The 25,823-nt window shown below is 40.4% G+C and overlaps 1 protein-coding gene across 1 annotated transcript in view; it reads right to left on the bottom strand.

Annotated features, from left to right (window-relative positions):
- man1a2 (mannosidase, alpha, class 1A, member 2) overlaps positions 1-25,823 on the bottom strand; it is a 125,599-nt gene that overhangs the window by 77,253 nt on the left and 22,523 nt on the right. Inside the window, exons 2-3 of the mRNA XM_060833597.1 lie at positions 22,624-22,879; positions 14,298-14,394 (exon numbers count right to left, since the gene is read on the bottom strand). Of these exons, the coding sequence (XP_060689580.1) occupies positions 14,298-14,394; positions 22,624-22,879 (353 nt within the window). The remainder of the gene's footprint in view (positions 1-14,297; positions 14,395-22,623; positions 22,880-25,823) is intronic.

Genomic DNA, 25,823 nt, shown 5'->3' with positions numbered 1-25,823 from the left:
ACCCATAATCAACAACTTGTTCTGAAGACGCTAGTCCGATTTTCACCACAATTATTGAGACAGTTCACAATGCAAGTTTCATGAATTTCAAAATTCAATATTCACAATTAATTTGATAGCACAAGACACACTGCGAATGTGATAGTTTATGTTAAACACGGATTAAAGGAGACAAGATTTATTCAGATTTTTGTGGCACAAGCATTTTCTTTTAAAAACTTAATTTTTCTCTTTGGAAATAGGTATTAATGGCAAGGCCATCATTCGTTTCCTAACCCTAATCGTGTCTCGAACCGAGTGGTTTGTGTAGTCATTTCAGAGGACAGTTAAAAAAAAAGAGTCAACGACAACACTGCGAATAAAAAGTCACATGTAGGTTAAAGAAGGTAGGGCAGGCAGATTTCCTTCCATAAAAATGAAACTAGTGAATCAGAATGATTATCATGATAATCAATTATGGTCATCATTATCACCATCACCAAAACCAGCTCTATACTCCAGATTCATTAATGCAATTCAAATTCCACCAGCTGCCATCGTGTGATTTGACCCAGTGTCCCCACAGATTAGCTCAGTTTCTCAATTACTTGTCTAATGACATTGTCACTTTGCATCTACCCTATGTTGTTATCTCAAAATGCTTGATTGATATGCTGCTAACCCCCCCCCCATGATGTTTTACAAAAGTAACCATATTGTCCAGCATTCTATCATTCTGAAACAAATGTACAAAGTAATTACCTTGTATTCATCACCTATTCAGGGCCATTTACTCCAGTGAATTTCGCTTGTGCTTCAACTTTTACAAAGGAACATAAGAACAGAAATAAGCCATTCAACTCCTTGAGCCTGTTCTGCTATGCAGTGGGATCACGGCTGGTCTAACTCCATTTACCTGCCTTTGAATCATATCTCTTAATACCTTAGATAAAATGTTTGTTAAGCAATCTAACTTCAGCATTTAGATATAGCATCAACTGCCATTTTGCAAGAGATTTCCAAACAACTACCACCCTGTTTGTATGGAAGTGCTTCTGACCAGCTCTCCTGAATGGTCCAGCCCTAATTCTCAGACTATGCACCCCCCGTTCTAGAATCGCCAGTGAGAAATAGTTTATCTTTACCTACTGTCTTTTCCATTAACATCTTAGAAAGTAAACTGATCTAAGTCCTAAAGAAAACAGGCCTACTTTGTATTATCTCTCCTCGTAACTGAACCCCTTAGCTCAGGATATTGTTTTTGTAGTCCTATATTATACTCGCTCCAAGACCAATATATCTTTCCCTAAGGTGTGGTGCCCAGATACACTTACAGTACTTCAAGTGGGGTCTGACCAGGGTTTTAAGACTTCAGCATAACTTCTGTGTCCTGATACTCAGTCTTCTAGATATAATGGCCAACATTCCAAAAGCTTTCTCGAATATTTTCTGCACCTATTTGCGGCATTTTAGATCATAAGACATAGGAGCAGAAATTAGGCCAGTCAGCCCATCAAATCAGCTCCGCCATTCAATCATGACTGATAAGTTTGTCATCTCCATTCTCCCACTTTCTCACCGTTACCCTTGACCCCTTTGACAATCAAGAATCTATCTTGGTCTTAAATATACTCAATGATCTGGCCTCCGCAGCCTTCTGCAGCAATGAATTCAATAAATTCCCCACTCTCTGGCTAAAGTAGTTTTTCCTTATATCTGTTTAAAACAGTAATTATAAAGTAGGAAGACCTATTTAAAGAACTATACACCTGAATCCCAAAGTCTCTTTGCATAACCATTGAGTGTATTAAATTTCATACCATTTAGAAAGTACCATGATCTAACTTTGTTTGGGTCCAAAATGGATAAACACATGCTTGTTAACATTAAACTCCATTGGTCAGTTTTGCCCATTATCTAGTCTTAGCATAAAATTATAAAAAAGATTTTTATATATACGTTGTCTGCAAAGCTGCCTAACTTTGTGTCATGACTTTCTATGTTGAAGAATATGGTGCAGGTAAAGCACAGCCGGTCAGCTAACTTCTAAGGAGCAGGAAAATCGATGTTTCAAGCACATGCTCTTCATCATCCAAGTAGTCAATAAGTAATACGAATAATTGAGGCCCAAACAGATCCTGTTGAACACCACTGTTCACATTCAGCAAATTTGAATTCACCCATTATCCCTACTTTTTGGTGCCTGCAACTTAACCAATTTCCCAACCAGAAACGTTCCCTCAATTCTGTGGGCTTCTACCTTAATTAACAGTCTCTTATTTGGGACTTTATCAAATGCTTCCTGGAAGTCCATACAAAAACATCCATAGATATTTCCCTGCCACTACCTTAATTACCTCTTCAAAAAAAATACAATGTATTTTATCAGGCATGATCTACGTATCACAATTCCACACTGAACAAAAAGCAAAGAATTGTGGATGCTCGAAGTCGGAAACAATAGAAATTGCTCACAAAATTCAGCAGGTCTGGCAATATCCACTTTACTTCTTCGCAAGGGTCACCAGATCTGAAACATTAAATCTGCTTTCTGTTCAGATGCTGCCAGAGCTGCTGAGTTTCCCCTGCAATTTCTGTATTTGTTTATAAACCTATGCTAGCTCTCCCAGATTATCTTAAAATTCGAGGTGTTCAGTTACTCAGTCCTTGATTATAGACTCCAACAATTTCCCCATCACAGATGTTAGGATAATTAGTCAGAAATTCCCTGTTTTTTCTCTCTTAACCTTGCACATTCACAATGTGCAATTTATTAATCCAGAGGGATGATTCCTGTAGCTAGGGAACTCTGAAAGATTATACTTAAGACACAGTTACAATGTGCTCCTCTACATCCTTTAATACCTTGCATTGGAAACCATTAGGTCCTGGGGATTTGTTACTCCTTAGTTCCATTATTTCTTCATTATCGATGTTTTACCTATAGTAAAAGTCTTTCAGCCCTTGTCCCTGATCCACTATTAATTTCCTATGATTTCCAGCAAGCTATCCTTCTTTTCTATTGGAAATGTTGTGGTGAAGTAATTATTCAACATGTCTGCCATTTTTCCATAGTCATTGACAATATTCCCACTTTCAATCTTTAGCAGGTCAACATTGTTCCTGATCACATTTTATGTAACAATAGAAGCACATCTTATTGATTTTGATGCCCCTTGCAAGTTTCCTTTCATAATTTGTTTTTGCAGCTCTTATAAACTGCTTTGTGGTCTTTTGCCAATCTGTGTATCTTGCCAATCTGTCAAGATCTGTGCTATGTTTTTGCATTTATGTAAACTCTTTCTTTTAGTCTTATGCTATCTCTTTAGTTGTCCATGCTGATTGTATTATAGATCCCCAAATAGTCAGAGGGAAATTGAGAAACAAAATTGTAAGGAGATCTCAGCTATCTGTAAGAATAATAGGGTAGTTATGGTATGGGATTTTAACTTTCCAAACATAGACTGGGACTGCCATAGTGTTAAAGGTTTAGATGGAGAGGAATTTCTTAAGTGCACACAAGATAATTTTCTGATTCAGTATGTGGATGTACCTACTAAAGAAGGTGCAAAACTTGACCTACTCTTGGGAAGTAAGGCAGGGCAGGAGAAGTGTCAGTAGGGGAGCACTTTGGGGCCAGCAACCATATTTCTATTAGTTTTAAAATCGTGATGGAAAAGGATAGACCAGATCTAAAAGTTGAAGTTCTAAATTGGAGAAAGGCCAATTTTGACAGTATTAGGCAAGAACTTTCGAAAGCTGATTGCAGGCAGATGTTCGCAGGTAAAGAGACGACTGGAAAATGGGAAGCCTTCAGAAATGAGATAACAAGAATCCAGCGAAGGTATATTCCTTTCAGGGTGAAAGGGAAGGCTGGAAGGTATAGGGAATGCTGGATGACTAAAGAAATTGAGGGTTTGGTTAAGAAAAAGAAGGAAGCATATGTCAGGTATATACAGGATAGATCGAGTGAATCCTTAGAATATAAAGGAAGTAGGAATATACTTAAGAGGGAAATCAGGAGGGCAAAAGGGGGACATGAGATAGCATTGGCAAATAGAATTAAGGAGAATCCAAAGGGTTTTTATAATATGTTAAGGACAAAAGGGTAACTAGGTTGGCAAACGTGGTGCCACGTTTAAGAAGGGTGGTAAAGGCAAGACAGGGAACTATAGACCGGTGAGCCTGACCTCGGTGGTAGGCAAGTTGTTGGAGGGAATCCTGAGGGATAGGACGCACATGTATTTGGAAAGGCAAGGACTGATTAGGGATAGTCTACGTGGCTTTGTGCGTGGGAAATAATGTCTCACAAACTTGATTGAGTTTTGTTATTTCTTCAAAAAAAGAAGATTGATGAGGGCAGAGCAGTAGATGCGATCTATATGGACTTCAGTAAGGCGTTTGACAAGGTTCCCATGGAAGATTGATTAGCAAATTTAGCTCTCATGGAATACAGAGAGAACTAGCCATTTGGATACAGAAGAGGCTCAATGGTAGAAGATAGAGGGTGGTGGTGGAGGGTTGTTTTTCAGACTGGAGGCTTGTGACCAGTGGAATGCCACAAGGATCGGTGCTGGGTCCTCTCCTTTTTGTCATTTACAAAAATGATTTGGATGTGAGCATAAGAGGTACAGTTAGTAAGTTTGCAGATGACACCAAAATTGGAGGTGTAGTGGACAGCGACAAAGGATCTGGACCAGATGGGCCAATGGACTGAGAAGTGGCAGATGGAGTTAAATTCAGATAAATGCGAGGTACTGCATTTTGGGAAAGCAAATCTTAGCATAAGATTTATACGCTTAATGGTAAGGTCTTAGGGAGTGTTGCTGAACAAAGAGACCTTGGAGTGCAGGTTCGTAGCTCCCGGAAAGTGGAGTCGCAGGTAGATAGGATAGTGAAGGCGGCGTTTGGTATGCTTTCCTTTATTGGTCAGAGTATTGAGTACAGACGTTGGGAGGTCATGTTGCAGCTGTACACAAGATTGGTTAGGCCACTGTTGCACTGTTGTGCAATTCTGGTCTCCTTCCTATCGGAAAGATGTTGTGAAATGTGAAAGGGTTCAGAAAAGATTTACAAGGATGTTGTCAGGGTTTGAGGATCTGAGTTACAGGGAGAGGCTAAACAGGCTGGGGCTGTTTTCCCTGGAGTGTCGGAGGCTGAGGGGTGACCTTATAGAGGTTTACAAAATTGAGGGGCATGGATAGGATAAATCGACAAAGTATTTTTCCTGGGGTGGGGGAGTCCAGGACTAGAGGGCATAGGTTTAGGGGGAGAGAGGAAAGATATAAAAGAGACGGTAGGGGCAACTTTTTCACGCAGAGGGTGGTACATGTATGTAATGAGCTGCCAGAGGACGTGGTATAGGCTGGTACAATTGTAACATTTAAGAGGTATTTGGATGGGTATATGAATAGGAAGGGTTTGGAGGGATACGGGCCCGGTGCTGGCAGGTGGGACTAGATTGGGTTGGGATATCTGTTCGGCATGGACAGGTTGAACCGAAGGGTCTGTTTCCAAGCTGTACATCTCAATGACTCTTATATTTACAGCCGTTTCCTGTCACAGTTTGATTCACCTCAGCACTATCCAGCACCTCTGCACTTTCATTTCTTTTTCACTTTTTAAACTTCCCTTCAATTCCCTGTATCATGAAATAGTCTGAAGCCACTGCAATACAAATGGTCAGGACATTATTCCCAGTATAGTTCAAATGAGGCCTCAGCCAACTGTACAGCTTTTTCTTTCCACAGTATTCCTGTAAGCACCCATTAATCAGAACCCATTTCATCCACACCAATCTTTGAACCACACATTTACCCCTTTCATCTTATTTAACCTATGCCGATGCACATACGATTCAACTAATAACCTGGAGATTACTACCAATGCAATTCTGCTTTTTAAATTTAGCCCTGGAGTTGCTCATAATCTCTTACCAGAACCTGTTTTGGGCCACAAAACTGTATTGTTCCTATCCCACTCCAAGCTCCTCTTCAACCACAAGAGATGGCCTTAAATTTGGCACAAGGAAAGCAACACAACCTAGTCTTTGCTGTAGAGAAGAGCATCTATTTCTCCATGTTATTACCTTTTACCACTGCTTTTCTATTTTGTTTCCCCAATTTAAGTGGTACTGTACTACAGTGCTTTGGTTAGTTCAGTCATCCTCCCTTCATTCATACCAAAAGGAAGAACCTTTACAAGGACAAGGGCAATGATTAAGGATCTTCCAAACGTTAAACTCTGAATTCTAATACATGACTCACGTGCTGCTAGAGCCTCCTACAGCTAATGATGGTAGATTTCTTTCCTACAGGACATAGTGAACCAGTTAGGTTTCCACATCATGAATAGTGATTATATAGTCACCATTAGACCAATTCTCCATTTAAAACTTTTCAGTTAAGACATTTGCCATGGTGTGATTTGAACCCATTTCCCTAGAACACTGGGTTTTTGGATTGTTAGGTCCCACACATTACCACTATGTCACTGCCTTCCTCAATTCTTTTGTATCCATTCATATGGGCAAAACATACATCACCAAAATTTAAAACAAGGGTTACCTGGGTGCACTGCAGCATGAAATACAAATACTATTAATTATTTAAATTTTACACCCAGTTAATTAAGGATATAAGTATAGCAAGAGATGCCATGGGTGTGCCAGAGTGTCTTTCAGTAGGGCAGGACACCAAATGAGGGGCTCTGAATCATGCTAATTCCCATTATCATACACTCATAGCATGGGGCCCTCATGGTAGCATCCCTTTCACTGGGCCAGAAGCTCTCAGTTCAAGTACAACCTGCCTCACAACACATTCCAACAGGTTGATTAAAAATACGTTTTATGATATCGGCACTGGTTCACCAGTGCAACAGATGTTGACAGCCAGATACTGCAAAATAAAGTGGCTGCTACATTACAACCTTATGGATAACTATCTCTGCACTAAAGTTATATGCAAATCCATAACGAAGATGATAAACATTGAAACTGACAACCAGAAGAAACATGCTAATGGTTATAACCTCGGGAGGCTGGCTATCTGGAAGGGCATTAGAAAAAGTGAACATAAATGGAAGGTTTAGATGATTGAAAAGGGAGCCCAGAGAAAATAGAGACCAGACACTCATGTATATTCTCAGCCCAAATGCAGCAGAGACAGCAATGCCAGGGTGTGCAGTGATCTTTAATACAGTTGACCACCAGAGCACAAACGTGGCTGTCATCTTGTAACAAATTAAACAAAGTTCAGTTCATAAAAGTGGGAGAAGCAGAATTTTCTTTTACAACTGCTACTCCCTGTAGAGCAACATGCAGATTTGCAGATCAGTTTTTCAATCAATTCACATTCCTTTTTGCTAGATACATGACAACACTAGCAAAATATAAATATTGAACAAGCAAGAGAAGCATGATTCGTCCATTTGACCCCTTGAGTCTGCTCACATTCAATTAGCACCTCAAGTCCACTTTCCTGCCTGGTTTCCATAAATTCTCAACTTCCATATGTAGTTCAAAACCTCAAGACAATTTCAAAGACTCAAACTTATGGGAGAAGAAATTCCCCTTGACCCCAGTCTGAAATGGACAACTCCTTATTCTGTAAGGTTTCCTCACAAGGGAAACCTAGTCTGAGCAACCACCCTGTCAAGACTCCTTGGAGTTGTGTTTTAATTGCATAATTTCTCATTCTACAATCCAAAAACACTTGCTCAAACTTTCCTCACCAGCAAATCCCTTCATGCTACAAATCAACCCAGTAAACCTTTTCTGAACTCCCTGTAAAGCAATATATCTCTCTTTAACTACAGTGACCAAAAATGTGCACAGTCCCTTAATTTTACCTATTCATTTAACCAACATACTAAACAGTTGTTGAAACACTTCATTATTTTTATTACAAATAACAGCAGAAATTACTGGAGAAACTCTGGAGGTCTAGCAGTATCTGTGGAGAGAAAGCAGAGTTAATGTTTTGAGTCCAGTGACCTTTCTCTAGAAGTAGAAGCAGTTCAGTAGAGGTGATAGGGTGGAGGGGAAAGGAGTGAGCAGATTGTTGCAGTTGGAGCCCAGTGAGAGGAGAAAAGGGAAGACAGACAGGTCTAAAGCATACTACTGGGTTCCTGTGCTAGCATGTACATTCAAGTCACAGGCAACTGGAAGCCCAGGGTAATCTCGGTTTTCCAAGTTGCTTCTAGTTCTTAAGGATCACTAGTTTCAATACAACGACTTTGTTTTCTTGCAACCTGTTGAATTTCCCCAGCAATGGCTGTTTTTGTTGTTTCAGAGCTCCAGCATCTGCAGTTGTTTTCTTACACTACTTTTATTCTCTATCTTCTGCGCGATAGAATCCAACATTCCAATGGCTTCCCAATTATTTGCTGAACCTGCATGCTGATTTCTTTAACTTCATATACAAGATCCTCCTGCACCACAGCATTCCATTGTCTCCATCCATTTAAACAATACTCTCTTTCCTATTCTTCATACCCAAAGGAGACATCAAATTTTTAAACTCACATTACATGGCAAGGTTTCGCTCAATGAATCAGCCTATCTATATCCCCTACATAAGCTAAACTTGCTTTTTCACGTACTTTTAATTGTTTGCAAGTTTAGCTCTAACATACTCTGCTTCTTCGCTAAGTTCTAGCTTGGCAATCTGAAAAAGTGGCTTATCCAGAATGTGCTTTCCATTTGAGGGGCAATCCTCTACCCGAGCTCATATTATTCTCATCACCATGGACTTGCACCTTCTGTCATAACCTTTTCATGATACCATTGTGAATTCCTTTTGGGAATTCAAATACCACTACATCTACTAGTTCCCCTTTATCCAATCCGTTACATCCACAAAGAACTTGAATAAATTTGTGAAGCTCGATTTCAAAACATCTACTGACTCTCGTTGGATGTACATAAAACCATAAGATAAGATATTCAGCCCACTGAGTCTGCTGTTATTCAAATGTGGCTGATAAGTTTCTCAACCCCATTCTCCTGCTTTCTCCCAATAACCCTCGATCCCTTTGACAATCTTGAATCTGTCCATTTCCATCTTAAATATACTCAATGACCTAGTGTCCCCAGCCTTCTGTGGCAGTGAATTCCATAGATTCACCACTCTCTGGCTGAAGAAGTTTCTCCTTATCTCCATTCTAAAAGGTCTGCCCTTTACTCTAATGTTGTGTTCTCAGGTTCTAGTCTCTCCTACTAATGGAAAACTCCTCCCAATATCTATTCTGTCCAGGCCATTCAGTATTCTGTAAGTTTCAATTAGATCCCCCCCATCCTTCTTAACTCTGACTATAACTCTGAGTCCTCTAACGTTCCTCATATGTTAAGCTTTTCATTCTTGGGACCATTTTCGTGAACCTCATCTGAATCCATTCCAGGGCCAGTACATCCTTCCTGAGATATGGGGCCTAAAACTGCGCACAATACTCTAAAAATGGTCTACTAGAGCCTTACAAAGCCTCAGAAGTACACTATTGCTTTTATATTCAAGACCTCTCAAAATAAATGCCATCATTGCATTTGCCTTCCTAACTAACAACTCAATCTGCAAGTTTACCTTGAGAGAATCCTCGACTAGAACTCCAAAGTCTCTTTTCACTTCAGACTTCTGAATTTTCTCCCCATTTAGAAAATAGTCCATGCTTCTATTCTTCTTACCAAAGTGCATGGCCTCACACTTCCCCATGCTATACTTCATCTGCCACTTGTTTATCCATTCTCCTAAACAAATCCTTTTGCAGCCTCTCCGCCTACTCAATACTACCCATCCCTCCACCTATCTTTGCGTCATTCCCTTATGAATGGATTCCAACATTTTCCTAATCGCAAATATTGTGCTAACTGGTGTCTCTACTTTCTTTGTTCACTCCTTTCTTGAAGAGAGATGTTATATTTCCTTTCTCTTTCAACTTGTAGGGATCCTTCATGCACCTAGGGAATTTCAGAAGATTGCACTGAATGCATCCACTACCACTACAGCTCATTTTTTTAAAAAAGACCCCTTGATACAGGTTAAATCAATGAGCCTTATTTTCAATCAGCATAGAAACAATGGAAAAATTCCATACATTTTTTGATGTTGCTGAAGGTCATGCTCTCTGGAGATCTAGTCAAGGACCTCATCTATTTATCTACTGTGACTACAAACTGATAATATATGAACCTCACCATTTATGTATATGCCTTATGCCACTGAAGAAATAAAGTTATATACCCAAGATTTAGTTGGAAATAACTCTATGATTCTGCCAATTTCACAATCCACCTCAATTTACCTGTTCTTTTTATGTCATATTATCTGCAAATTTGCATTGACATTCTGAATGCAAATCATTGCTGTAAATTAGAAATGGTTTGTATTTCAACGTTGATTTCCAAGGAAGATGTCACAATACTTTTCTCACTATCAAAATAACTTCTGTTGTTTTCTACCCTTTACGAAACCGAACATAGCTAGCAATTATTTATGCGTGACCTTGTTAATTTCTTGCAAAACGTCGTGTGCACAACATACCTTGAGACTTTCCAATGGCCATTTGGGATGTTATCTCCTCAGAAATCATGTACATTTCTTTTTCTGCCATCATGTCTATTGTTTTTACTGGAATATTATTTGGTGGCTTAAAATCCTAGAACTCTCCTCTTATCAGCTCTGTGGGTGTACCATTACTAAACAGCATCCCACCACCAGATTATCAAGGGCAATTAGGAAGGACAATAAATTGCTGGCCTCGCCAGATCCCATAAACAGTATTTTAAAAAAATGCATGAATTAGTTTTCTATTCTATAAACACAAAGTATTATATTGACCAGTTTGCAGCCAATCATGATTTCCCACTGTTCAACTCCCAAATCTCAGTACTTCTCAGTACTTTGTGTTAAATCAGTACCTGAGAATTTCTGTTTCGATCTTTTTAAAATCTGTTTAGAACTTCCATCTGAACTTCATCAAAATATCTAATACTACATAAATTATCCCTGCTTAAAATTGATAGCATTGTTCTAGTTCATGCTATGTTCAGTTTATTTAGAAATCTAATGAGGTATCGGTAAAAATCTTGAACTCGAGCTTTTAGAATTTTCCCAAGGTTCTTTGTGGATGTAAAGACTACAAATGTGCTGTCTTTTCTTGTGAAGTAATGGGGTGTCTCATCTTTTGAAGATTTTTATTCCAGGCACCTTTTAGATAAATGTTCCTTTCATTATCTTCTACTTCACTGTTCTTCCAGCTCCCATTACAACACCTGTCTACATTATTTACTGTCACACTTGATCACATCTTGCAATTATTATCTAACTCTGTGGTTAACTGCTATTGGAAAACAATTCAGATTGTGAAGAAGCTTCGACACAATGACTGCAAGCTTACGCCATAAACAGCTAAAGGGAAGAACTTGCATTTAACTACCAATAGTTTTTTTTTTAATATGTTTAATGTTGGTAGATAGTTATTATTGTTCCACTTGTTCATTTACAAGAAAATAGTGGCAGCCTTTTTGTAGCCCGCTATCATAACTTCGAACCTTGTTACATTAGGGTATATTAAAAGCAATGAACAGTATGATTTTAAAAATTTCCCTTACCATTAATAGGTATGAAATAAAAAGATATCTTTAACATATTTAACTTGTGCCACATTATAATTGCATTTTGTTTTAACTAGACTTTGGCAGCAGTGGGCTTTAATAACCATGGTTACTTTTGCTTTTTGTGACATGTACTCCAATAATCAGTGTAGATATTTGCCTAAAATTTTCTCAATAATTGAACAGAAATGAAGTAAGAAAAAATACACGAAGCATGCTCTATCAAAGAGTTAATGATTAGGTGATTATGTAATGATTGGAAAGGTTACTGGTTCTAATGTGTTTCTGAAGGAATGTGTTGCAACTGTAATGATTTGAATTGTCACAACATATCTGAAGGGTTAGAGTCCTGTTAAACCAAGCACACATTAGATGTGTAATAATTAACATTATGCTTGATTATAGAATAGCACTTTGTAAATATCATATGGTTGACATCTAGATGGTAACAGCACAAGGTAAGCTAAGGCTGAGGTCAAAGTCTATCCAACCAAGAGACGAGCTCTACCCAGGGAAAACAAGCCAGCCCTAATGAGTAAAACGTAGACAGCTGACACATTTGTGTTATCTGCCAACGATCAAATTGCTGGACACAGACAAAGTGTGAACACACACACTATCTTTGCTTCGATGGAAAAAAGGGAACAAGAAAGCTTGCCTCAGAGCAATAGCTAGCTAGCTCAAGACAGGACCGCCTGAACAGAACTGGAGATTAAGATGAAGTTGATCTGCTCCTTGAAGTCCACATAAAGACTTGTGATGGTAAGCTTTGTATGAGTAAGACCCTTGAGTATTTTGTGTACTTCATTAAAAGACATTGAGTATATTTTGTTGTTACACCTGCTTGGGTTATCGGTAACCACAGTAAGCTCAACAGACTAGGGAAATTAGGAAAAAATGCTTGAACCTGTCACCATCTGGAATATATCTTAAATTGGGATTAAAGAGAAGGATGTTGCAATTATTACCTCTGCAAACTTTGCAATCATATTTGAGCAGATTTGAGTATTTCCCCAGTGAAAGCCTTGGTAAAGCTAGCACACTTGACCTTCACCTTGAACCATGAGATTCTGTTTTGGGCACTACTGACAATTCTTTTACAAATCACCCAATGCAAAATACCATCAACCAGGACATTCAGACAGCATTTAAACCTAATTTAAAAATATTGCTTTAAACATCCTTAGCTAAATCTAAGCATGCCTATCTAGATATATTTAATTATCACACTCAGATTCATAGAGATGTACAGCATGGAAACAGACCCTTCAGTCCAACCCGTTCATGCCACCCATATATCCCAACCCAATCTAGTCCCACCTGCCAGCACCTGACCCATGTCCCTCCAAACCCTTCCTATTCAGATACCCATCCAAATGCCTCTTAAATGTTGCAATTGTACCAGCCTCCATACAACCTCTGGCAGATCATTCTACACACTTACAACTCTCTGTGAAAAAGTTGCCCCTTAGGTCTCTTTTATATCTTTCCCCTCTCATCTTAAACCTATGCCCTCTAGTTCTGGACTCCCCAAACCCAGGGAAAAGACTTTGTCTATTTATCCTATCCATGCACCTCATAATTTTGTAAACCTCTATAAGGTCACCCCTCAGCCTCCGACGCTCCAGGAAAAACAGCCCCAGCTTGCTCAGCCTCTCCCTGTAGCTCAGATCCTCCATCCCTGGCAACATCCTTGTAAATCTCTTCTGAACCCTTTCAAGTTTCACATCATCTTTCCAATAGGGAGGAGACCAGAATTGCACGCGATATTTCAACGGTGGCCTAACCAATACCCTGTACAGCCGCAACATGACCTCCCAACTCCTGTACTCAATACTCTGCTCAATAAAAGAAAGCATACCAAACGCTTTCAATATTTTCTTGTCCTGCTCTAATCTTGCCACTGACTACGTAAAACGTATTTTCTCTTCTCCTCCTCCACTCCCACCAGCCCTCCTCTACACTCCCACCACATCCAGGTTAGTGATCTCTCTGCCAACAGAAATAAATTCATCCTATCCACTCTATAAAGCCCCTGTTATTTTAAAGAAAACAGACCAGACAATCAAGCAGCTAAAATTCATCATTCCTGAAAAATCCTGAAAATGCTCTTAACACACCTCTGATGCAAACATCTTTTCTTTAATACAAGTGAACAGAACTATTTTTCCAAACTATTTAGGTGATTCAAGTCACAAGATTGTTCAATTCTGTACATACTCACTTTTGATAACAATCAGTTGCACTCTCAAATAATGCCACATTAACAGACCTCCAGTTACCTTGTTTCTTCCTTCCTAAATAAACGATGCATATCTTGTAAACAAACCAAGTTATAAAACATAATAATCACATCTATGTAATGGACATTTGAAACGAACGTCGATAATCTTGGAAATATACAGGTTAAGGCATCATTTGTGGAGAGAGGTAAATCTAATGTTTCAGAGGTTAGGCCTTTTCATGATGAAAGGCCATTGACTTGAAGCACTGACTTTAATTCTCTCTTTGCAGATGTTGATTGGTTGATGAATATTTCCAACATTTTGCTTTCATTTCAGATTACCAGCATCCACAGTGCTTTGGTAAATCACACCTCAGTCAACCTTTGCAGTGCTCAAATTGAAAGCAAATCTTCATATTGTCCATGCTACCAAAAAGATGATACGTAATGCAGACAACAGACATCTCACACCCAGATACTCACCAAAAATATTGGTTGTATGGCCCTTCCTGGAGAGTGGTTTTAACTCATTGTGCCCCCATGCATATTGTCTGTAGTTGTCCCAAGCATGCTTCATCATCTGCAAAAAGGAACAAACTTAAATCTTGAGCTAATTTAACAATCTTTCAGCAATCAAAATGAAGAACAAATAAAAATACATTCCAACAATTTTAAATTTTAACACCAAGCGACTCCAATTATACAGGACATTGGTAAAAGCATACAGTACTGTGCAGAGTTTTGGTCTCCTTATTCAAGAAGGGAAATAGTTCCAATGAAAGAATTTCAGAGAAGGTTCACTAACCTGACTCTTGGGGAAAGACAATGATAAAATCACTGACTAGCAATTCAGAGGCATAGGCTAATGCTCTGGTGACAAGTCTAAATTTATTTTTAATTTATTTTAATAAATCTGGAATTGAAAGTTAATCTCATCAAATGGCAACTATGAGTAGTTGTAAAAATTCTCTTGGTTCACTAATACCCAAGGAAAGGAAAAGAAATCTGCCATGCTTATCAGGTTTGACTTAGGTATGACTCCAGTTCTACAGTAATGTGGCTGACTCTTTAATCATCTTCTTTAAATGGCTTTGCTCAGTTCAAAAGTAATTAGGGATTGGGAACAAATGTTAGCCTTGCCAAAAGCACTCATCTCATGAAAGAATAACAAAACAAAAATGAAGAGGTGGACTTATGAGGAGATGTAAAGCTGGTTGGGGTTTACACATTTGAATTCAGAAAATGGGAGGTTATTTTCTTGAAACGTACAGGATTCTGAGAGGTGGCTTGATACAGCAGGTGCTGAAAGGATGCTTATGATTGTGAGGATATCTAGAATTGTGGGTGCTGTTTAAAAATAGTGTCCCATCTTTCCTTTTTTTTGAGATTTGCTGATCTTTGGAATTCACTTCCATGAGAATAGTGACGACTGATTCAATAGTAAGTAATCTAATCTAAAAAAAAATGAATTTAAGGTTGAGTTAGACAGTTTATTGATCTATAATGTAGGGGATTAGGTAGGAAGTTTGAGATCACATTCAGGTGTCAATCTCAGTGAATGGCCTAGCCCTGCTATTTCTGACTATCTCAATCACTTTAGTGATTTGCCCAAATGCTCAGTTACGCAGACACAAAATAACAATACTGTGTGCTAATTAAAGATCATCCTTTTATTTATACTTGCAGTTAGACGTATATGCTTATCAGTCACTCATCCATCTAACATCTGCTATAATGTAAACTACTTCAGAGCTTCTATTTAAAAATAAATAAATTGTTTATTAGTCCCATTCCAGTATATTCATAGCCACAGTGGAAACACTTGGTGCCCTTGGAGAATGGGAATTTAATGCAACAAAAAGAAAAAAATGCACTTGATGTTCATTATTGCAGAAGTATTTTAAACTAGAAACCTAAACCAATACTTTACTTAAGTCATTTATTCTGCTTAATTAGCTCTAAAATCTATAAGTAAACTAAGATTAATTACACAAACTTTTAATTAATTAAATATAAAATAAAGAGGTTTTAGAGATTGGATTACAGCCTGCTGACATGCAGTAACTGCAATGCACAGGAGCTAGTGCAATCAGAGGCTGCATTTTCAGCTGGTGCCTGCAACTCAAGAAACACTGACCAAGTTGTTGAGCTGTAATCTGCAAGCATCACAGCGCATTAGGTGAGAGAGTTGGCTGTAGACACTAGACATCCCTCAGATTAGATCGTGGCTTAGATTCAGTTAGTAGTCAGGTATGAGTGAACCTAGTCATGATCCATAAAAGGAAAGGGATCTGGAGCAAAGTTGGAGCCTTAACATTGGCTAATTGCTTAGAGATACTTGGCAGCTTCTACTGGCGTGGTTGATAACAGAAATTTGAGAGAAGATGAACATAATAACCACAGCAGATGCAATGTATTTCCAAGTCAAGATAGATGGCAGACCCTTTGGAAGGAGCCTTGAAAGTGGCAGTGCCCCAGTGTAACTGGTGCCCTCACCTTTCTCAACAATACAGGTTGCAGACTTGGAAGGTAGCCTGACAAAACTGTGGTGAGTTACTGCAGCATACAAAGTGCTGATCAATAAAGCTGCTATGCCTTGTCATTGAACTTCCTGAAGGCTGATGGGGCTGCATTGATCCAAAGTATTCTTGGCATGTACCTTGTAGATGGTGAAAGTCTTTGGAGAATCACAAATTATTCACTTCCCACAGGATATCCTGTCTTTGATTTGCAGCCACAGTCACTTCTCGCCCCACTGTTTATGTGCGTGACCCCACTGAATTTCTGGTCAGTTGGTCAATGGTGATTCCAAGGAACTTTGTGGCAAGGATTTCAATAATGACAAAAGCTAGTCAATGTCAGGGGAGATGGTCAAACACCCCTTTGTTAGATTTAGCCACTGCCTGGCACTTTCTCAGCAAGTAAGGTTGTGAATGATGTCTCAGTCTTACTGCACTTGAATGCAGAATGTTTCATTATCTGAGAAACTGCAAATGGAACCAATCATTGCCAATCATCAACAAATATCCCAACTTTAATCTTAGGATGAAGGGAGATCACTGATGAAACAACTTAAGATTGTTGAACCTTAGATACTAGCTTGGATGCCATTGGCCATGCAGCCGTTCCAATCTTCACTACTGTGTCGAACAAAGACTTCACTTCCAAACTCACCGTCCCACAGACCGCAGTAACTGCCAGTCATGTCACCTCTGTGATTGCCACAAGATCCACCGCCGCTGAAACCAACGCGAAATCTACCCGGCACATTACTATCGTCCCCGTAGTTGCTGCCGCCGCAGCCACTTCCTCCACCGATGTCACTCACTTGAACACCACAGACGATATCGCCTACGTCACATGTCACTTCCGTTCCTGGGGTTACCACTGAAGCCACCCCCCCTTCCCCTGATCCCCAGGGTGAGCATAATTTCTATTTGTGATGTCACCCACGATCCCACAACCACACTCACTCCAGTGACAGTCTCCACCCCCACTTCCGGCTCAAGCCCCATACCAGGTCAAAGCTCCTAAACCGGCCATGTTTTCACCACCCCACCCCTCCTCCACACCTACACCTCAATGAGGATGAACCATCAGTCCTCAGTAAAGGCCTCACCTTCATCCCCCTACCCTCCTGGATCAATGAATTTGAAACTCTTTGCAACATCGAACACTTCTGCCGCCTCTGCACTTTTTCCATCAGTACTCCCACCCACCCTTCCGCCTCCAATACACTCCCTGTGCTGATCTATTACCCGCTCTGGATCTCATTTCCAACTGCCGGCCTGACATTGACCTCCTTCAACCTGTCCACCACCCCCCCCCCCACCACCACTCCAACCTCTCTCAACGTGCAGCCCTCAACTCACTCCCCAACATCACCACTAAACCTGCAGACAAGGCAGGGGGTGGAGGGTGGGGGAGGAGGAGGCGACAGTGGTAGTTTGGCACATCGACCTCAATACTGTTGAAGCCAGGCGCCAACTCGCAGACACCACCTCCTCAACCATAGCTTTAACTCCCATCACCAAACCATTATCTCCCAGACCATCCGTAACCTCAACATCTCAGGGGACCTCCCACTCAGGGTTTCCAACCTCTGTCTGGGAAACCCCTCCACCCGGTTCTACCTCCTACCCAAAATTCACAAACCTGATTACCCCGGATGACCCATTGTTTTGGTCTCTTCCTGGCCCATGAACTTATCTCTGCATACTTTAGCACTGTCCTGTGCCCCTTGGTCCAGGAATTCCCCAGCAACATTCGAGACATCACCCACGCCCTTCACCTTCTCCATGACTTTCAATTCCCTGGCCCCAAATGCCTCATCTTCACCATGGACATCCAGTCCCTGTACACATCCATCCGCCATGATGACTGCCTCTAAGCCCTCAGTTTCCTCCTCTCACGGCGACCAAACCAGTACCTTTCCACTGACACTTCCATTCGATTGGCTGAACTGGTCCTCACCCTCAACAATTTCTCCTTTGAATCCTCTCTCTTCTTTCAGAGCAAAGGGGTAGCTATGGGCACCTACATGACCCCAGTTATGGCAGCCTCTTCGCTGGGTATGTGGACAATCCAACTTTTGCAGCTACACCGGCACCATTCCCCACCTTTTCGATGACTATATTGGCGCCACCTTGTGCTCATCAACTTCACAAACACTTTCCACCATGACCTGTAGTTCACCTGGACCATCTCAACATGCACCTACCACTCCTGGACCTCTCCAACTCAATTTCCTGTGACCGATTCAACACGGATATCTACAAATCCACTGACTCCCTCAGCTACTTGGACTACACCACCTCTCATCCTGCCTCCTGTAAAAACGCTATCCCTTATTTCCAATTCCTTCACATCCGTCGCATCTGCTTCCAGGAGGAGCAATTCCACCACTGAACATCCCAAACGGCCGCCTCCTTCAATGACTGCAATTTCCCGTCCCACAGGGTTGATCTTGCCCTCCAACACATGTCCTTCACTTCCTGCACCTCTGCCCTTGAAACCCAACTCTCCAAATGCAACAAAGACAGACCCCCCCCCATCTACACCTTCCATCCCACCAACCTCCAGATACATCACATTATCCTCCGCCATTTCCATCACCTATAAACAGACCACACTAGCAGGGAGATATTTCCCTCTCCACCCCTGTATTTCAGAAAGACCATTCTCTCCGCAACTCCCTTGTTTAGGCCAACGCAAGTAGTTCAAAACCTGCACCCATACCTCTCCCTCTTCCCTCCGTCCAAGATGCCAAAAGGATCCTTCCACATCTGACAGAGATTTATCTATACTTCCAAACACATCATCTACTGTGCCCGTTGTTCCCGACATGGTCTCCTCTACAACGGGGAGACAGGACACCAACTTGCAGAATGTTTCAGAGAACATTTCTGAAACATCTGCACTAAACAACCCCACTGCCCTGTGGCCGAACACTTCAACTCCCCCTCCCCCTGCCAAGGATATGAAAGTCTGACCACCCAACGCCTGGAGGAAGAACGCCTCACCTTCCACCTTGGGACCCTCCTACCACAGGGGATCACTGTGGATTTCACCAGTTTCCTCATTTCCCCTCCTCCAACCTTATCCCAGATCCAACCTTCCAACTCAGCACCGCCCTCTTGAACTGTTCTACCTGTCCACCTTCCTTCCCACCGATCTGTTCCACCCTCCTCTCCGAGTTATCATCTTCACCACCACCTTTAACTATCTATCACATTCCCAGCTACCTTCCCCCCATCCTACCACCCTCCCATTTATCTATCAGCCTCTTGGGCTACAAGACTAATTTCCAGATGAAAGGCTTATGCTTGAAACATCGATTCAAGCTTTTCGGATGCTGCCTGACCAGCTGTGCTTTTCCAGTCCCACACTTTTCGACACTCATCTCCCAGCATCTGCAGTCCTCACTTTTTCCATGTAGAGTGGCTGTGTAGAACACAGCCAACAGTGCACTTGCTCTTGATGTGTAACTCACATTTACAAGCACCATTAATCACACTTCCCTTAACTTTGCTGAAGACTAATGGAATTGTAGTTTGCCGAATTGGATTTTTCCTACTTTTTGCAGACAGGACATTAGAACTGGGTTGAGAAAATTTTGAAGAGCAGTAGAAACAAAACATCACATTAAAAATATGAACTGTTTTTCATTCCAGACTTTCTGCCAGATCTGGTGATTATTTCTGACATGCTCTTTCATTTTATAAATATGAAAGCTGCCTTAAACTGAGTGCAAAGAAGGTTTATACAACTGATTCAAGAGATAAGTAGGTTGTCCTATAGAGGAGACCTTGAGTTGAAGGAGGATATTTTCTCTTAAGAAGGATGAGATAGGATCCAGCTGAAACATACAAAATCCATAGAGCCTTAACAAGGTAATGTTCAAAGCTGTTTCCCACAGTTGCAGCTTCAAGATCTCGGGCTTGACCTGAAGATTAGAGTTTGGCCATTTGTGAATTTGTCATTCAGAAAGTTACGAATTGCTGCAATTTTCTACTCAAGTGAGCTGTGGATGCTTGTTGCTATGTGCAATCAAGACAATTGAAAGGTTTCTGGGCATTAAGGTCATCAAGCAATATGGGAATATCTTTTTGACTGACAGGAGTGGCAGGAGGGTGTATCTGGCTTAATCTTGCTCCTATTTCAAATGTTATTATGTAGAATTAGTGTGAATTTCTAATCCATCTTTTATTTGTTTTCTTTATTATAATTACTTGAACTGGATTATGCTGATCTAAATAGTGCAAAAACAGGCATTGATAAAATTAGCATCACAGTCCTCCAATACCATACAGAAGGATTCAGAATTTAATTCTAGCTTTAATTCAATAGAACTTAGTCATCCAACCAAATCAAATGTCATAGGTGCCAAAAACAAGTAACGACAAGAGGTTTTAGTTTAAAAACTAACAAAAGTGAAGCATTCAAAAATCAAATCCATTCCAGTGGCAACAGATTAGCATTGCTAGATAAGTAAATCCAGCATCCTTTACCCTTCATAAGCCAAGTTTCTTTTTAAAACCAGAATTTGACCATCACATTTTTTCTTTCGGGAATACAAAATAATTTTGTCAGTTCCATGATGTGACATTTTGCATACAGAATATTGATAGCAATATTTACCATTTGATGACCACGATATCGATATTGTATGAGATTGAGAATAAAATATAAAAAATAAACTTTGCAAAGTTTGCTGCTCGTTGTTAAAAATTGTTCAAGAGATTTTAGATGCCTGAAATAATAAAAATATTAAACCTTGTTAGAAATGACATGAAGTTTCACTATTTTTAAATACTGCAAAAATCTATTCATTACTTTTATTTTCAATTAATTTTAGAGAATGATGACTGTATGGGCTTTACATTGTAGATAGCATTTAAATTGAAATTGTATAAAGATACTCAATTCATTCAAAAATTATTCATTTAATCTTCAGGATGTGATAGGGAAAAATCTTTTCCCTGGGTTGGGTAGAGGGGAGGGAAAGATTTTAAAAAGGACCTTTTTCAACTTTTGTTTCACAGTGTGCATCTTTTTCACAAAAAGGGTGGTGTGTGTACACAATGAGCTGTCAGAGGAAGTGACAGACTGGTAGAATTGTAACATTTAAAAGACATCTGGATGGGTATATGAATAGGAAGGGTTTAGAGTGAAGTGGGACTACATTAATTTAAGATACCTGGTCAGCATGACAAAAGGGTCTATTTCGGTGCTGTACATCGCTGTGTCTCTATGACTTAAGGGAAATACCAAGAAAATCCTTGCCATGTTTCATAAACACAATATCCAGCATCAGTGTTGTCCACGTTCAAAAAACAAAGATCCTTGTAGTATGAGCTCCCTCTCCCTTGTCTTCAGATAATGACTATTATCACACTATGCAACAGTTAACCTATAAAACAGTTATTACAACTAAACTAAACCAAACAATAGCAAACAAGAATCAAAGAATTACACAGCTGTTTGCCCTTTGAAAGACTCCACATCATTTGAACCTCAAATTTACAGCAACGTCCAGTGCAAGTGGTTACTGAAACTAAATAAAGTTAGTCACCAGCTACAGTAATTTCTGGTCCAATTTATTTTAGTGATGCTGCTTGATGGATAAATATTGGCAAGGACTCAGAAATAAACTTCTCTGCTGTTTAAACAATATCATGAAATGTTTTACATACAATTGAGGGAGCAAGTAGGACCATGGTTTAACATCTCCAGCAGTGAGAAGACACTAAGAAATTAGCACTTCTTCCAATGCTGCAATTCTTCGATAAAAGCAAAATGCTGCATTCTTAAGAGTCATACTAGGGTTAGAAATATTAACTCTCCCTCTCCAAATGCTGCCAGACCTGCTGAGTTTCTCTTTTTTGGTTTTCACTCAGTACTGTGCTAGGTTATGCCTATTATCTGGCTCAAGTTTCTGGAGCAGGTGGAAACCCATAACATTCCAACATGAAGGTGACAGCACTTCTAACCGAGCCACAAATTACACCACTCATACAGTGTTCAATACACTTAGGGCTCTTGTGGTGAAGTGGTGGCATCCCTGCCTTAGGGCCAGGAGGCCTGCGTTCAGATCCCACTTTCCACAGAGGTGTGCAGTAACATCTCTGAACAGCTGATGAGAAAATACCCACGCTCAATATATGTAGACACTAAAGCAATATTATTCAATACAGTTCATGGTCATCCTTAGGTAAAGGTAAGAGATGTTACATATTTAGAGTAAAACTGATTTTAAAAAAACACTCATTCCAATTTAAGCAATATACCACCCAGTCTTCCCACATACCTCTTTAATCTTCTCTTGTTTCTCTCTCGTGTCTGGATCACCTGGGTCCCCATTATTGATTCCCACAAGTTTTGGGATAGGAACATGTGGCAGTTGTTTGCCTTCTCTTTTTTTCATATCTTGTTTCACACGGTTTTTTTCTGTCTGAATTTCAGCACGAATCTGATCTTTGGATTTTTTCAGTTTCTCCTTAGCCTCTTCAAGCGCCCTCTCATGATCTGCCCTAATCATTTTGCGAAGCTGCTCCTCTTCATCTCTAGGGAATTCAGAAAAGATATTGGACAGATCTATCATTATGAAAATATAAAACAAAAGCTTGCAACTAACTGCCATTTCAGAACTTGTGTGTTAAACTCAAACTGCAACAATCAAAAGGTTAGGATTTTAAACAGTAAAGATGGTTGCTGCAAAACTTAAGATATTAATACGTTTACAAGAAGCCAAAACTCAACTTTGAGGCTGTTTCCATATACAAAATATTTTCCCATAGAATCTATGAATCCCTCCTGAAAGGGAGCAAATCATTCAGCCCATTGAGTCCACTCTGACCTTCCGAAGAGCATTCCACCCAGGCCCACCCACCTACCCTATCCCTGCTTAGTTCCATGCTATTCCACCTAGCCTGCTCATCCATGGACATTATGGGCAATTCAGCATGGCCTACCCACCTAACCTGCACATCTTTTGGACTAGGGGGAAAAACTCAAGCACCTGAAGGAAACCCATGCAGACACAAGGAGAATAAGCAAACTTTACACAATCGCCCAAGGCTGGAATTGAATCTGATTCCCTGGCACTGTGAGCCAGCGGTGCTAACCATTGAGGAATCATGTCACACTTTAATGAGCAAGAAATATACAAACGAATACAACGCCAGTTTTAAAAACAACTGAATATGCTAGAAACACTCCTGGTTAAAGACAGAAAAAAACTGCAGGATGCTGAAATCCAAGGTAGACAAGGAGGAGGCAGGAAGAACACAGCAAGCCATGCAGCATCAGGTGGTGGAGAGGTCAACATTTCAGGTATAACCCTTCTTCAGGACTCAATACCTCCACCCCAAAGATTATAATATTAAATGTAAACAAGGCAAAATTTTGTCTTCTTTTAACCCATGAATTTGGTCTTTTCAATCTGAACAAGAGATACCAACAATATTACTGAGTGGTGAGTTGCAGCTTCATGTTGGCAATGGCTGCTTACCTCTTGCAAGTGCTGGCAGACTAACCATGTCTGGAGTGCTCAGAGGGATATCTTATAAAATTATCTCCCAACGTGTATCACCAAGACAACCTGAATCACATGGGCCCTGTTACCCAGATTGAAATGCTGATTAGCCAACATTGAGACTCCAACTTGTTTCTTGGAAACAATGGACATTTAAAGCACAACTGTTTACAATCAGACATTCTCAACACTGATTTGGGCCTGGGAATTTTGACAGCCTACACACTAGTAGCACCCCAAATTGAAGTTCTGAACAAAGGTTACCAGACCTATAAAGATAGAGGAGCAGAAATTAGACCCATCAAATCTGCTCCGCCATTCAATCATGGCTGATAAGTTTCTCAACCTCATTTTCCCGATTTCTCCCTGCAACCTTTGATTCCCTTGACAATCAAGAACCTATCTCCATGTTAAACATACTCAATATCCTGGCCTCCACAGTCTTTTGTGGCAAAAAATTCCATAGGTTCACCACTGTCTGGTTGAAGATGTTTCTCATGTCTTTTCATGTCTGTTCTAAAGGGGCAGCCTTTTATTCTGAGGTTATGCCTTGGGACATAGTCTCTCTTGCTAATGGAAACATCCACTAGCGTGGTTAGAAGATTGGCTGTGGCAGAAAGTAGAGTGGAGAAAAAAGGGCCCTCCTCAGGATGGCAGCTAGTAACTATGGTGTTTCACAAGTGCCAGTGTTATATCACAATGATCTAGAAGCAGGAACTGAGGGCATTCTGGCTAGGTTTGCAGATGATATAAACATTGTGGAGGGACAGGTTGTATGGAGGCGGTGGGGATGCTGCAGAAGGACTTAGACAGGTTGTGAGAGTGGACACAGTCGCTCGGTGGTTAGCATTGCTGCCTCATAGTGCCAAGGACTCAAGTTTGATTTCAACCTTCAGGCGATTGTCTATGTGAAGTTTGCATGTTCTTCCCATGTCTGTGTGCGCTTCCTCCCACAGTCCAAAGATGTGCAGGTTAAGTGAACTGACCATGCTAAATTGTCCATAGTGTTCAGGGATTTGCAGGTTACACACATTAGTCAGGGGAAAATGTAGAGTAATAGGGTACGGGAATGGGTCTGGGCGGGTTGCTCTTCAGACGGTCAGTGTGAACTTCTTGGGCAGAATGCCATGCTTCCACACTTTAGGGATTCTATGAGATTCTATATCTTCCCAAAGTCCACTCTGTCCAGGACATTCAGCAAGTTTCAATTAGATACCCCTCATCCTTCTAAACTCTATTGAATATAGACACAGGGTCTTAAGCCTTTCATTCCTGGGATTATTCTCCTGAATCCTCTCTGGACATACTCCAGGGCCAGTACACCCTTCCTGAGATATGGGGCCAAAACTGTTCATAATATTCTAAATGTGGCCTGACCAGAGCCTTACAAAAGTACATCACTGTTTTTATATTCAAGTCCTCTCAAAATAAACATCATCATCGCGTCTTAACTATTGACCCAACCTGCAAGTTAACCTTCAGAGAAGCATGGACTAGGATTCCCAAGTCCCTTTGGACTTCAGATTTTTGAATTTTCTCCCCATTTAGAAAATAGTCTATGCCTCTATTCTTCTGACCAAACTGCACGACCTCACACTTTCCCACATTGTACTCCATCTGCCACTTCTTTGCCCACTCTTCCAACCTGTCTAAATCCTTCTGCAGCCTCCTCAATATTACTTGTGACCCCACGTACCGATGTATCATCTGCAAACCTAGCCAGAATTCCCTCAGTTCCGTCATCTAATCATTAATGTAGAAAGTAAAAGTTGGGACATGATACTGACCCTTGCCAAAAATCACTAGTCAACAGCTGCCAGCCTAAGAAGGATCCTATTTTTCCCCATTCTCGGCTGTTTGGCAGACAGTCAATCTTCTATCCATGCCAGTACCTTGCCTCTAACACTATAGAGTCTGATCTTACTCTGCAGCCTCCTGTGTGCAACCTTGTCAAAGACCTTAGAGTCATAGAG

This window comes from Hemiscyllium ocellatum, chromosome 12, assembly GCF_020745735.1.
Source record: "Hemiscyllium ocellatum isolate sHemOce1 chromosome 12, sHemOce1.pat.X.cur, whole genome shotgun sequence".
NCBI classification, from domain to species: Eukaryota; Metazoa; Chordata; class Chondrichthyes; order Orectolobiformes; family Hemiscylliidae; genus Hemiscyllium; species Hemiscyllium ocellatum.
Note: the sequence above shows the minus strand (reverse complement) of the source record. Positions and strands in the feature narration are given on the sequence as shown.